Here is a 15,976-nt window from a genome sequence, read left to right on the forward strand (position 1 = left end):
TATAACAAGTATGGATATGAGAATGATTTCTCAACTTTGAGCTCCCCTTAACTTAATTACACTTTCAATCATGGCTTCTTCAGCCTCAAGAGTTTTAGACTCCCTATCCCATAAATAAGAAAGGAATTAATTGGATAGAAAATAAGAAAAGGGAAATAAAGTAGAGGAGAACAGAATTACTGCCACGAATGACTTGGGAGAGGGACAGGAAACGGAAAAAGTACACCAAAGCCTTGGAACTGGACTCCTTTACCTTTTAGGTTGAGGAAGCCGGATTGTCAGGAACTAATGGCACTCAGTTGGGACCTAAGGCAATGTAACACCTGCTGAAATAGGAGGTTGGAGGGGGAATACTCATTCACATCAGTTACATACAATGAACCATTAATAGCTTGTATGTCCAGTTTTATCTGTCTCTGGAACCATGGTAGGAACTCTGCATCATAAAATTTGCTGGAGGATCAACGAGTACACTCAAGAAAAAGAAAATCTTTTTGTATGCGCACCCTCTACAACAAAAGCAAAATGAATCTGTAAGCATAGAGTTGAAATCAAGAATGATAGAGAACCTTCAAAGTTTATAGCTTTAATTCTTCAGAATTTCATAACTATTCTAATATACATTTTAGAGTGCTGAGATTAATATTTTATTTTGGTAATTGTAAAAAAAAAAAAATCAGATGAGCTTTTATAAGCTTGCTTGTGCCCACAAAATCCCCCAAACATATTTCCTCCAATATGTTGTAAATCTTCCAACTTTGAATTCATGGGGTTTGCAGATAAGAGTTTCTGAATTTGAGAATTTTGTTGTTTCCCTTCTTGTCACACTTTGCACTATAAAAGATGGTCAGAAATAAAAATGTGGTAGTGAAAAAAGCACTTTGGTCATCCCTTGATGGGCTTGGTCAATAAATATTTCAGCAGAAAAATATTGTGCTCGTAATAAATAGGAAGGCAATTTCTAACCAGAAAGTTTTTGAGGAGTTAAAAATAAAATAACTTTCAAATGATTCCATATATGAATCTATACACTTTTCCTTAGCTTATCCAAATTGTATCTCACCCTAGCCAGCTTGGCTCAAAGGATAGAGAGTTGGCCTGCTGACTGAAGGGTCATGGGTTCGGTTCCGGTCAAGGGCATATGCCTGAGTTGCAGGCTTGATCCCCAGTGGGGGGTGTGCAGGAGGCAGCCGTTCAATGATTCAATCTCATCATTGATATTTCTATCTCCCTCTCCATTCCTCTCTGAAATCAATAAAAATATATTTAATAAAAAAAAAAGACTAATCAAATTGTATCTCTAGAATTCCATTTGGAGGTATCTGTGAGCTCACTGAGTAGACACCATGAGAAAAGCTCACCCTCTCATTAAAAAACATTTTTGGACAAGAAGTTATCATTGAAATTAAATGGTTATAGACATGTCCAAAGAATATTGTGGGGATTTGATCTCTTTAAGAATCTTGGGATAGATGAATGTGTGGAGATAGCAACTAGACAGAACAATATTGGAATGGTGGTAATACAAGGAAATAGTATTATCATGTTAGAAGCCTTGAAACGAGAATGTCTGCATTCACAAGAGAAATCAACTGCTTCCACATGTCCCCTCTCCACAGCACCTGTTTTACCACAAAATAAAAATTGGGTCATGCACATTTTCATATTGAACTTGTTGTTAAATAAACTTTTGAAATAGTAAAAAACAAACAAATTTTACCTCTAGTCCAAGATCTAAATCAAGTCCCACCTCCTTAACAAAAACCCTAGTCTAGAGAACTTTACTCAGCCCTTCTCTGAAATTTAATGGTAGTCACTAAATAATTATTTACTGAATGTTTACTAGATGTCAAGTAATTAACCTAGCCTGTCTTCCAAAAAGGGGAAAAGAGGTAAGCAATTTGACAACCATATAATGTCATATAAATCCATTTGACTATTTTATAAGTAGAGTTGGTGTTATCTTCCCAATTAGATTAAAATCTCCTGAAGAACAAACACAATGTCTTGTATTTCTTTCTCTTGTATCATTCTTAATGCCTAACTCAATATAGTCAATAAAATAAATGCAGCAAGCATTTCAAGAAGTTATTCTGAACTAAAATGACTTTGAATTGAAAAAAATACAAAGAAAAACTAAGGGAAGAAAACCACCTACATAATAAAAGCCTAAGCGACCATTACAGCGGAACAACAGAACGACCAACCGGTCACTATGACACACACTGACCACCAGGGGCAGACGCTCAATGCAGGAGCTGCCCCCTGGTGGTGAGTGCACTCCCACAGGGGGAGCGCTGCTCAGCGAGAAGCCGGGCTCACGGCTGGCGAGCGCAGCGGCAGTGGCAGGAGCCTCTCCCGCCTCTGCGGCAGCACTAAGGAGCAGCGAGCAGGCAGGTGGTAGGAGCAAGAGGTCCCAGATGGCGAGAGGGCACAGGCCTGGCCGAGGGACTCCCCCCAACCAGTACATGAATTTCATGCACCGGGCCTCTAGTTTTAAATAATTAGTAAGAATAATTTGGTATGTGCATATCTAATTTATATAAAGTAACTCCAATTCTAGGAATTTATCAAGTGAGTACATCTTGCTCCAGAGGACTCAGGAGAGCTGCCAGATGACTGGTCTTATGAATAATCACATGAATAATTGCAGTGTGGCTCCAGCAGGTTTGGCTCAGTGGATAGAGTGTTGGCCTGCAGACCAAAGGGTCCAGGGTTCGATTCTAGTCAAGGACATGTACTTTGGTTGCAGGCTCCTCCCCGGCCTGAGCCACGGTAGGTGCTCATGCAGGACGCAACTAATTGATGTGTTTTTCTCACATCCATATTTCTCTCTGTCTTTCCCTCTCTCTTCCACTCTCCCTAAAAATCAATGGAAAAATATCCTCAGGTGAGGATTAACAACAATAAAATAAAAAATAAAAACTCTTCTTTAAAAAAATAATAATCTCATTGAGGCTAGCAGAAAAATTGTTCAGCTGAGCTCAACCTATACTGCTAACCTACAAATCCAAGAGTAAATAAAGTGTTTCTTATTGTTAAGCCACTAAATTTTTGGTTATTTGGTTGCATAGTAATATCAAACTGATTCAATTATATTAAACTAGAAGCCCGGTGCACAAAATTCGTACACAGCTAGGGGTTGGGTCCCTAGACCTGGCCAACGATCAGGGCTGATCTTTCAGGGTGACCGGCGGGGTGATCGGGGGCCCCCCACTGGCACCTGCCTTGGCTGGCCTGGCACAGCCTGCTCGCAGGTTGGGGCCTGCAGGATGGGGGCAGCTGTTGCGTTGAGCGTCTGCCCCCTGGTGGTCAGTGCGCATCATAGCGACCAGTCATTCCACCAGTTGTTCTGCCATTCATTCGATTTGCATATTAGGCTTTTATTACATAGGATATTATTTTCCCCAATAAATTGGAAAACAATTTAAAAGTAAAATAATTTTAAAAATATAGGTTAGGAAAATAAGAAAATATTGAACTCTGGTTAATGATGCTCAAGTACTTGAAGGGAGAGGAGTACACTAATGTCTACAACTTAGTTTGAAATACAAGATGGACTGATAGGTAGAGAGAGGGCTAGTTCAATTGAAATGTAATAAAGCAAGTATAATAAAATGTTAGCTGTAGAACCTTATGTTTGTGTTCACTGTAACATTATTTTGACATTTTTGCATATGTTTTGCAAATAAAAAGTTTTGTTTTTTTAATAAAAATGTTGGAAGAACAGGTTGGGTCATATGGTGCATTCACACTATGGAATATTATGTAGTCATTAAAAATAATGGGGTAGAAGAATATTATCAAAATTGACTGATAAATCTTTTAAATGCAAAGTGTAAAATAGTATGTGCAGTATGTTATTTTTGTAAAACACAAAATAAAAAGTACATACATAGAGAAAAAAGAAGCAAGGGGCATATGCAAAATTATTACTCTGGACATGGGATGAGGATATTTTTTTTCTGTCAGTCATTGTTCCCTGTTTCTAAACATGTGCTGTTTTTATATCACTAACTAAGTGACCCCTCACTATGGCCCCACAGAAGACACCTAGGTTCACATCTGAGAGGGGACAGGGACACACCCACCAGCTTCGTGCCCTGTGTTCATGTTGCCTCCCGTAGCACAGCCAGCTCTTAGAAGACATGGGATGATGATTTTTACATTTCCTTTTAACATTGTGTGTTTTCCAAACTGTCTTAGGAAACATTAAAAAGTAATTAATAGTGAAAATGTTTAATAATGAGTTTAAATTCTCTCATTTTGAAAATAACTTTTTAAAAAAATAAAGATGCCCAATGTTTTAGAATAAGAGGAGATGAAATAAGGAGAATGGAGTTTGGTGAATAGTAAGAAAGAGTTGGCTTAACCACATGGAAGTATTTGATACCAAAAGTAACTCTATGCTAGAACAGAAACTATAGCTTTCCTCTTTCTGGAAACAGTCTCTCTGAGAAAGGAAGCTATGCTAGTGACCTCCTGAGATCTCTTCTAGTTTTATAGTTGTTGTTTTAAGTAATGGCATAGCTGATATTTACAGTATATTCAATCAAAGAGTCAAAATATAGCCAGGCCCTGGCTGGTTTGGCTCAGTGGACAGAGTGTCGGCTCTGAAGGGCCTGGGTTCGATTCCGGTCAGGGCACATGCCTGGGTGGGCTCGATACCCCATGGGGGGGCATGTAGGAGGCAGCTGATCAATTACTCTCTTTCATCATTGATGTTTCTATCTCTCTCTCCCTCTTCTTTCCTCTCTGAAATCAATAAAAATATATTTTAAAAAATATGTAGCCAGATATTATAATTAATTTGGAGACATTATTCCCTCCCTAAATTTAGGCTATGATAGAAACCTGGAAATTGAAAGAAGAAAAGAATACCAATAAAGGAGGGACTCTAATCCAGTCAGCTAACAGCCAAACCTTCCATCAATTCCTGCCTGGGTCTACTTAACATTGAGGTAATTTTAATCCCCATCTGAGAGAAAATAAAAAAGATATTTCAGAATAAAACTCTATAGAAATTTTGAAAATTAATTTTGATACCAAAAAAACTATGGGAATAACAAATCAATATCATCCTACAACCTATGAAGAGTTGGCCTAGCACATGGGTGCGTGTGTGTGTTTTAAGTGAACTCTAAGAAAAACTTGCCCAGGTTAAAGTGCCTTAATATGAAAGTGCAAAACACTAGGGGAGAAAATGTTTCTGTGAAAGATGTGACCTCGTGATGGCGGAGGTCTATAGTGGAATGGTGAAGCTGGAGATAGTGCTGTGAACAGCTTAAAACTCAACCTAAAAAAAGGATCAATCACTATTTTCACTTCAATTCAATGATAAATGTAAATTTCAGAATGTGGAAATAAGTAACAGCCTTTCTAACAAAAGTCTTCAACCAATATTGAAGTAAAACCTGCGTTAAAATAAGAACCTTAAACACTTCCCGTGACATGTTCATAAATTGCAAGGCAAGGTATTTAAAAACCATTAGTTATTCAAAATCCATTGAGTACCTAATTGTTTTGAAGGAAAATTCACAAAATTCTCATACTGGAATGAATCTCTCCTTAGTGTCTTAAAACAAACAAAAGAGAAACAAACACAAGTTGCTTTTATCAACCTTGCTAAGGTTTCAACACCACTGTTAACATACACTCTTTCTCAGGAATACTGTCAGCCCAACACAAGCTCAGTTATTATACTAGACGTTTTTAAACTCAGAATGAAAAATAAGACCCAAGATCCAAGCCCCAGATTCCCATTTCTGAGATTTTTAATGAGTGTTTTCGAGATTCTTTAAAAAAAAAAAAATCTATGGTTTCTTTTATTTAAAAAAAATTTACATAGATTGATCTTTAAATTTTAAAAAATGATTCTGACAAATTACTCTTCATTTTCACAGAAGATAATGGCCCTATTAAAGGAAATAATAATAGGGCATGGATTAAATGGACTCTAAAAGAATATGATATTGATGTATCTGCATTTTCCAGCTCATTCATTGAAAGGATTAGCTGTAACCAGTGCAGTAGCTATAAAATGTTGAGAGAGATTGGTTCCTAAGAACTGCCAGATGGTCAGAAGAAAATATCTTACAATAGTGTTATTGGAGCCCTTCAGACAAGGACAGATATAATCTAGCTCTGAAAGCTGTCAGGTATTATGAAGTGTTACTTTCTTTTTGTAAATAAGCTATGAGATTTTGTCACATGTTTGAGAAATGGAGAACAACCAAAATTTCTAACGAAGTCCCCAAGGCTTCTCATAAGCTAGGCAATTCTCCCTAGCTATAAGTGTTTTTTCCAGTCCATCTTAAATGTTAAAGCTAATTGTTTAGTAAACAATATTCAAGAACCCACCTGTGTCAGGATCCACAGAAAATATAGGATTTTACTCTCTGTGTTGCTAACAGATTTATAATTGGTCAAAATTTAAAAGACATGCTAAATGGGTGAGTCCTAAGTCCTACCCAGACAAAATGCATACATTTTTCTTAGGTAATTATGGCTTTTTACTGACGTGTGCAATTACTCAATCTAATCATGCAATGCCAGTTAGCAACTTGCAAATATGAGGGTTGGCATATAAACTGAACACCTGTGATAGAATGCAACTCTTCTGAACATAATATTTTGAAAACATGACTTTACCTGCTTCTTCCTTTTTGTTTGCTTATATCCTCTAACCATCACCTTGCCCCCAGAGCCCTTCAGAAGTAAGTTTCTCAGACAAAACCTGAAAGACTTTTGAGTTAAGGGTCCCAAGCTTGCTGCCAATTAGGTTCTTCTGAGCTGAAATTTCATTATGGTATATAATTCTCTCCTTTATATCATTTTATTTCTATTTTATGCTAACATTCTAAATGGGTTTCAAAGATTAGAAGTGCTGTATGATTAAGTCATACTTGTCAGGCTGTTCAATTAGTGGTTCATTGAAGAGGACAATGCTAATTCCAGCAGGAAGTAATGGAATGAAAAAAATGTATATCGAAATGTTGAATAAAGCCTTTTAGCCAATTCCACAAGAAAACTGGACCTTCATTTTTTTCTCCCATATTCTTTCACAATTTATTTTTGCATAAATTAGTTTTTGTGATTCAAAAACTAAAATTTAAAAGTGAACAGAAGGTAGGCAGGGGTTCTTAGGATTCATGGAGAGAATTCAGGGGGTCCATGAACTTAAAAGAAAAAAATATGTTATTTTTACTAAACGAATTGAAATTTAGCATTTCCTTCTATTACAAATGTAGACTATGAACAATGATATTTTCATGTAACCTTATAGTTGTTGCAGTCATTTCAAAATGCCACTAAGGAGCTCATTCTCAATGAAAAATTATAATAGTTATTAGAGCTGCAACTAGATCTGATTATTTTATTGTATTAATAAGAAAGCACATGCCGGGAGCCGGTCCATCCTTGCTGTTTCAAAGGACCTGGCATATATGGCATACTGTTCTTAAAATGTTTGCTCACCTTCTTGGAACTATGTGTTTTAACCAAGGTCTCCTCTCTGAGAAAGATTGTTTCCCCAGGTAGGGATTTTCCCCTGAAGTTAGGGAGGGAATAAAACCCCTCAACTAAGTGCCAGGCGGGTAATTAATCACTTTAACTATGAACAATCATGCTTAAGCTACATAATCTTTACTCCCTGGAATGGAGATAAGAAACGCCCTAACCTTTGTAATAGAGATTGATAGGATTGAATCAACTGGTATAAATACAGATGTAACAAGACAGCAGAAGACAGAACTTAGAAGACAGAACTTAGAAGACAGAACCTACACAGAACCTAGAGACAGAAGAACTTCGCTGGAGAGAACATGGCAAAAGATACTGGACAGAAACTGGCAACAGAACCTAGAGACAGAACCTAGAGAGAACCTGGCTGAAGAACCTAGAGATAGAATCTGGCTACAGAACCTGGGTAGAACATGGCAAGAGAACCTGACTAGAACATGGCTACAGAACCTGGCTGGAGAACCTGGAGAACCTGGCTGGAGAACCTAGCAAGAGAACATGGACACAGAACCTGGATGGAGATCCTAACCAGAACTTCGCTGGAGATCCTGACCAGAACTTCGCTGGAGATCCAGACCAGAACTTGGCTGGAGATCCTGGCTAGAGATCCTGGCTAGGCTGCTGATCAACTGAATGCTGTCTCCGTGTCATTCCTTCCTTGCCGACTCCGTCCACACCTTTGGGGACCCCTGGACCTGCTGGGGTTGGACCCCAGCAAGCACATATATCAGAATTGTGTCTTAAACATATTTTGATAACTGTATTTTAATGTAATTGGTTTCTTTTGTATTCCTATAATTTTATTAATACATTTGTAACATTTTTTTGAGAAAAGATCCATAAGCATCACCAGATATTAAAGGAGCAATGGCATAAAAATAAAGTTTAACCTCTGAGCTAGAAGGATTATAATACATGTATTTACACAACATCTACCTCATAATATTATGTTTCTACTAGAAGCCCGGTGCACAATATTCATGCATGGGTAGGGTCCCTAGACATGGCCGGTGATCAGGGCCGATCTGTGGGGCGACTGGTGGGGTGACCAGGGTACCCCACTCGTACCTGCCTTGGCTGTCCTGGGGCCAGAGGGCTGGGGGCAGCTCCTGCGTTGAGCGTCTGGCTCCTGATGGTCAGTGTGCGTCATAGCTATTAGTTCCACCATTTGTTTGATTCGCATATTAGGCTTTTATTATATAGGATTTTTTATGGGAATATAAAATTAGGATGATCAAAGTGCCCATAAAGTGACATGCCTCCAATATGAAGTGGCGATTTCACTGACTGGTTAATAGCATTGATTATAGATTTACTGAAAAGGATTATGGACATTAGGCTTTTTAAATAATTCTATATTTATTCAACCAAATAGATGGATGTAGGTAGTGAATGGACATCTATTATTCTCAAATTAGTACCATCTTCCTAGGACTGGAGCTTAGTTAACTAATCTCTGTGAAAGTTGGCCCTTTGTGAAAATAGTCACAGCACAGTTCACCAAATATGTTACAGATAAATCATCCCATCAATTAGCATGTACTTAGGGAATTGCCACTACTGACACCCCCAGACAGAGAGCTGTTCTACAGAAGAGAAAAGTACTGACTTGAATCTAATGCATAATAAACAATTTCTAAGGTGACTTTTATTGGGAGAAATTTCACAATTATTGAAAAAGACTTGAATCATCCCAAACATTAATAAAGGCCTAATCACTCCCAAGGAATAACTCATTTTCCTTATAAAAATGTAATTTTTCTCTAGAAATTTTCCTCTTATGTCAGATTTGAGCAAATGTTCGGTTTTCTATTAGCTATGAATTAGAAAGGAATCTGTATGCGTGATTCTAATTACCAAGCAAACTTTGGTTACCATTCTGTCAGAATGGCCTCCTGCCCCGGATTTTCTGGGTAGAGAGTTCTAGTTCAGCAGTGAAGGTTCTTGAAGATGCTGGTACAGTTCAAAGCTGACGTGCAGGGGCTGATCATGAATGGTCCTGTTGCCTCTTGAAAACGGCCCCATTCCTGGTGGCTTGATGACTGGATTGGACTTTAAGCATTGGCCAGCCTGCTGGCCCCAGGACAGCCAAGGTCTTATTTTATCAAATCAGTGTTTCCAAAAATGTGGATGTACCACAGAATCAGATGGGGGTTTTGATACAAATTCTTTACTTTATCTTTTTATACACAGACTTTTTAAATTTGCCCACAGATTGAGATTCAGTAGACCCAGCTGGCTTCATTGGTGAATGTTACCAAACATTGAGAAAGAAAATAATAGCAATTCTTCTAAAATCTTTCCAGAAAATTGAAAAGCAAGAAAACTATCTCACTCACTTTATAAGAACAACATTAATCTGATACAAAAACCAGACAAAGACACAATGAGAAAACTACACACCAATATCCCTCACAAACATAGATATTATACTCCCTGAGAAAGAACATACCTACTAAAGGCGGCTCCCAGTGGCTAACTGGACTCAAACTAAAAACAAAAACAAAACAAAACAAAAAACAAAGCCTAGCCCTTGCCGGTTTGGCTCAGTGGTTAGAGGGTCGGCCTGCAGACTGAAGGATCGTGGGTTTGATTCCGGCCAAGGGCTTGATCCCTGGCCCCAGGCTGGGTGCCAACAGGAGACAACCAATTGCTATGTCTCTCTCACATTGATGTTTCTCTATCTCCCTCCCTTCCACTCTCTCCAAAAATCAGTGGAGGAAATATCCTCCCAAAACAAAACAAAACAAAACAAAACAAAACAAAACAAAACAAAAACAGAGCCTAGCACCATTTCTACACAGGGAGAAGCCTACGCTGAACTACCTGTCCCTGCACTGGCCTGCCTGCTTGCACTGTATCTGCCATCTGAGCCAGCCCTTATAAAGGAGTTCCTGGAATCCTATATCAACCAATAGGACAAGCTTCCCCCATCTAATCAGAGCTATGCAGCTATCTCTATATATCCCCATCAACATCTGTTTAAAAATATACATATTTTTATTGATTTCAGAGAGGGAGAGAGAGATAGAAACATCAATGATGAGAGGGTATCATTGATTGGCTGCCTCCTGCATGCCCCCTATGGAGATCGAGCCCACAACCCGGGCATGTGCCCTTGACTGGAATCAAATCTTGGACCCTTCCATCCGCAGGCCAATGATCTATCCAAACCAGCTAGGGCCCCATCAACATCTTCACCGACAAATCAGAGCTGCTCCATTCTACTCCTAAGTATTTACCCTTGAGAAATGAGAGCATTTGTCTGTACAAAAGCTTGCATATAAATGTTCATAATAGCTTTATTTGTAATGACAAAAAATGGAAACAACCCAAGTGCCCATCAATGAATATATATATGATGTCCCAAAAAGCTGTATACACACTTTAACAGCTGATAGCTCAATTTTGAAAATGAAATGTATTTTAATAAACATTGCCTTTATAATTATTCAAACCATGTGTATATATTTCTGGGGACACCCTATATACATGTGTATATCCATAAATGGAATACTGTTCAGTAATAAAAAAGAAATAAACTATTAAACTAAATAAACATTACAACATGGACAAAACTCAAAATAAATATGCTGAGTGAAAGAAACCAGATGAAAAAGAGTATAAACAGTTTGTTTCTATTTATATAAAATTCTAAAAATGCAAATTCATCTCCTATGACAGAAAGCAGATAACGGTTGCCTTGAGAGGGATGGAAGAACTACAAGGGACATGAGAAAATTTGGGAGGGTGTGATAAATATGTTCATTGTCTTGAGTGTGGCAATAGTTTCTTTGGTACATACATTACACTTGAAATATATGCAATTTATAGTAGGTCAATTATCCTATATAATAAAAGGAGTTTGACCACTTGCTATGACGTATGCTGACCACCAGGGGGTGGCACAGAACATGATGGGCGTCGGTGACGTGGCACTGACTGCAGGCGGCACTGGAGGTGCTGCCAGCCCCGATGGGCCCCAACGAGAGTGGGACTGTGGCAGGCTGGTGGAACAGGTGAGCGGGCGGTGCCAGGGCAAGGCCAGGTGCGAGCAGGGGCCTGATCACCCCGCAGATGGTGACCAGCGGCGGGTTGGGGGTGAGGGAGACAGGGCCACCGCCCGGCTCCCAGGTGCTGAGGGAGTGGGGTAGGGGGGCCAGCCCTGATTGATCACCCTGCAGGCGGGATAGCAGAGCAGATGAGGGGGCCGCGCCAGGCCACAGAGGGGTGCTAGGCAGGGCTGCACAGCTGCGGGGCTGCGAGGCAGGGGGCGCAAGCTGGGGCTGTGAGCCTGGGGGCACGAGCTGAGGCCCAATCCCCACAGGGCACCCTAAGGGACCCCACCCGTGCATGAATTTGTGCACCAGGCCTCTAGAACTTCAATAAGGTCGTGTTTTTAAAAATTCTATCCAAGAAATCCTGACACTGTCAGATTTTTGGAACCACTAAACTAAATCAAAACCTTCAATATCTGTGCCAAGCAGCTTTTAAGAAAGCATATTTCAGAAACTTTTGATAACATGTTTTAATGTTCAATTACAATTACCTCAATAGTAAAAGAGTACTTCCTTTATGAAACTCTTGCTACACTTAAACTCAACTGTTTTATATTCTCACTTGTGAAAATGAAAACCAAACAATTAATCCATAAATGGATGACAATAGTTGCTACTCAATAAATGACTATGAAATTAAATGATACTTCTGTTTAATTTGAAGAGCGGCCTCTCTTCTCTAGTCTAAACTTTAAAGAAGTATCTATTCATCATCTTATGTATTTAGAATGATTTTCTCTGGACCCTCTAGCTTCTCTGCAGTGTGAAACTACACTACAGCAGGTCCTCGGGTTACGTCGGAGATCCATTCCTACAGCGCAACTTAACGCAATTTTCACCGTAAGTGGGAACCCACCTACATAAGCACCTACGGCACCCACATGCAGCATATACACCGCAGTAATGAAGTGAAACAATAAAAAACATTTAAAAGAAAGATAATCCCTGACCTTTACTTGTGGTAAATTAATAATAAAAAGCATAAAGCATATACGTACATACGTCGAAATGATGGAACTTTTTTTTTTTTTTAATAAATAAATGGGAGATGGCAACATAACCATGAAACGACGTACGTCAGGTCTAATGTAACCTGAGGACTGCCCATAGTCTGAGAGCTGTGACTACAACTGATTAATTGCAGAGTGACGACTTCTGGGGTCCTCATGCTTGCAAATCATATTCATTTTTACACATCCTAAGATTATGTGTTGCTTATCAACAAAAGCACTATTATTGCTCAGGGATACATGGATTGGGTTCCACTATTGACTCCCAAGTCTTTTTGCCATATTTGTGGCCAAGCTGCTCCCATCTTGTATTGCCCTTCAGTACTGCTCATGATGACCGCAGCATGTTATTTTGAACTTGGTCCTTTGCCCTTCATAGAGTATATAATGCTTCATTTTTATGGTTTAAGATCATTTCATTTAAACTATAACAACCTTACAAAGTACTTGTATTAGAGTTTTCTTTGGCTAACACACGAGTTTATTTTCAACTATTTATCTACGACACAGATAGAAGTTCAGAATAACTTCAGCATTGGGGTGTGCATTTATAGAACAAGATTCATTGTTGATACTAAGCCCTTAGTAACCATTTTCAATTGTGACTTGCCAGTGAGTTGGGCCCCTTCCTACAGGAATATGGTCTGGACTGGACCACATCCTTTGAGTTAGTGCTAAAATGTCATGTGTGACTGAATCAAAATCCTTTCTGAAGTTCAGATAAATTACATATCCTACTTCCTAAATGTCCATATAAACTGTCAATCTCTTGAAAAAGGAAATTAAATCGATCTGGTACAATTTGCTCTTTGCAAAGCCAAGATAGTGACTACCCAGTGCTCATGCTCTGCTATGTGGTGACTGATTGTTCAATGATTTCAACTAGCACAGAATCTTTAAAGATATCAAAATTAACTTGCCTGGCTTAGAGGAAGTATAATTTGCTCCCCTTTTATAAAGATGGGCACTAAAACTGCTTTGACTTAATCAACAAACCTTTTTACTGTTTTGTTTTGATCATTGCATTCAGATACCCAATTTCCTGCGTTAGACCACAGGACTCCAGGGAGGGAACTCCATCTTGCTTAACTTCTATTCCTTATCGAACTGAATACTGCCCTGACCGGTTTGGCTCAGTGGATAGAGCATCGGCTTATGGACTGAAGGGTCCCGGGTTCAATTCCGGTCAAGGGCATGTACCTTGGTTGCAGGCACATCTCCAGTAGGGGGTGTGCAGGAAGCAGCTGATCGATGTTTCTAACTCTCTATCCTTCTCCCTTCCTCTCTGTAAAAAAATCAATAAAATATATTAAAAGGAAAAAAAGAACTGAATACTATGCTTTATGTGTAAAAACCATAAATATTTGTTGACTCGAATTTTAATTCTCAAAATTATTGCTGCATTCCACAAGTACCCCACCGTGCACTGTATCAGGTTAATTTTAATTTAGTGTGTCACATTTGGGTTCAGCATTCTACTCAACAACATAGAGAACATTTAATATTATTCCTAAATTATCAGTGAAACAATGTTCTCAAGGTAGGGCTTGTCTTTATAACAGACTTACATTTGGGAATTAAATGACTTCAATGTGGGCCAACATCATTCATATATGGTAAATATAAGGTAATATCGCAGGTCCTCTGGTACATTTCCTCGGCTCACAAATAAAAAAATACCCCTACTTTCATCTCACCCTATGGGCAATAAGTTAAGGAGCAGCAGCATCCAATCTATAATCTCACTGGATGAGATGATATTTTATAAAATATTCAAGTAAGATATAAACAAACATCACTGAGGAACTTTTAAGCAATTATCTGTGGTCAGCTTAAGGAAACATTTTATAAACTACAAATTAAAAAAAAATAGCTCTTTTTATTGAGAATTTATATAACAAGCATGTTGCTAAACTCTTTATCACAATTAGCTCTTTTAATCCTCAAAACAACCCTATGATGCAAGGCAATGCAATTATTTCCATTTTACAGATAAGGAAATTGAGGCTCAAAGTGACTAAATAACAGGTACGAAATCTGGCTAATTAGCAGAGCAGGGATTTAAATCCTTGTCTGTCTTACTGCAGAGCCCAAGCACTTAGTCAGCATACCATTCTGTTACTCTTACAACCTATTATGTGCCAAGCAAGACCCTATGTACTGAGAGAGAAAGATGAATTAAACACAGTGCCAGCCCTCCAGGATCTTATATTTGCGCAAAACACAGTTAATAAAGCTACTGCAATCATCATAACCTGCATGTCTTTTACCATACGGAGAACTGTAAACCTATTTTTATCTACTGCGTATGATGTCATTTCTCTAAAACTCTAGGAAAGACAAATGTAGGAGCCTGAGGGAAGTCATGGGTTGTACTCTGTGAAAGAGTACAAAGTTACCATTTTTAGGTGATTTAAATATCTTATACCTTGATTGAGGTGATGATTATATACCAATATACATAAACACTCATACATACATACACACATACACATATATGTATACACTTACATATATGTATACACTTAGTTTTATGCATATATACTTAGATGTACCTACATACTTAGATATACACTTACATATGGGTATGTATATAAACTTGACCAAACTTACCAAAAGTGAACATTTTTTAAAAGTACAATAGAATTTTAAAGGTTGATATTTAAAAGTGCCTGTACTGGAGAAGCATAAAATTGGTCTGATTTCTTATTGGGAAAATCCCAATGTGTTGAATTTTGTTTAAGTATACAATATTAAAGTAAAAGATTGCATTACACAATTAAGTATGTAATTAGTTTCTTATGTCTGTTTCATCTCTTTTCCATCACAAGCATTGAGAGCAGGGACGGTGTATGTCTTTTTCACTCACTGCTATATCTGATATCTCCCACCATGTCTCCTATACACTGAGTGGCCAGATTATTATGACCACCCGACAAATTAGCAAATTAGCTATAATTTCGCACTGAAGTTGCTAGAGGGCCAGACCATTATAAATAAGGAAGCAGGTTGTTTACTACGACAGTGATTTTTTTTTTTCTGAAATATGGGTAAACAACGCAATTTAATAGCCTTTGAACGTGGAACATATTTGAACGTGAGTGGCCAGATTATTATGACCACCCCATCAGTACTTCGTTAGGCCACCTTTTGCCTTCAATACTGCGGCGATTCTTCTTGGCATTGACTCCACGAGATATTGAAAGGTGATGCGAGGAATCTGACACCAAACCTGATGAATAGAACTGTCCAGTTCTGTGAGATTTGATGGTTGTGGAACCAGCTGCCTGATGGCTCTTTTAACTTCGTCCCACAAATGCTCAATTGGATTGAGATCTGGTGATTGTGGGGGCCACCTAAGTAAGGTAAAGTCTCCCTCATGTTCTT

The 15,976-nt window shown here is 38.5% G+C and overlaps 2 protein-coding genes across 4 annotated transcripts in view; one reads left to right on the plus strand and one right to left on the minus strand.

The window, feature by feature from the left end:
• CAMKMT (calmodulin-lysine N-methyltransferase) overlaps positions 1–15,976 on the minus strand; it is a 306,572-nt gene that overhangs the window by 120,055 nt on the left and 170,541 nt on the right. The window lies entirely within an intron of this gene.
• Positions 1,382–1,699, plus strand: LOC118669372 (small nuclear ribonucleoprotein G-like; the record flags this gene model as incomplete). The annotated part of the gene is made up of 1 exon (XM_036335501.1): positions 1,382–1,699. A coding segment is annotated over one exon (318 nt), but the record flags the coding sequence as incomplete, so codon positions are not given.

This window comes from Myotis myotis, unplaced genomic scaffold (assembly GCF_014108235.1).
Source record: "Myotis myotis isolate mMyoMyo1 unplaced genomic scaffold, mMyoMyo1.p scaffold_m19_p_14, whole genome shotgun sequence".
In the NCBI taxonomy this organism is placed as follows: Eukaryota; Metazoa; Chordata; class Mammalia; order Chiroptera; family Vespertilionidae; genus Myotis; species Myotis myotis.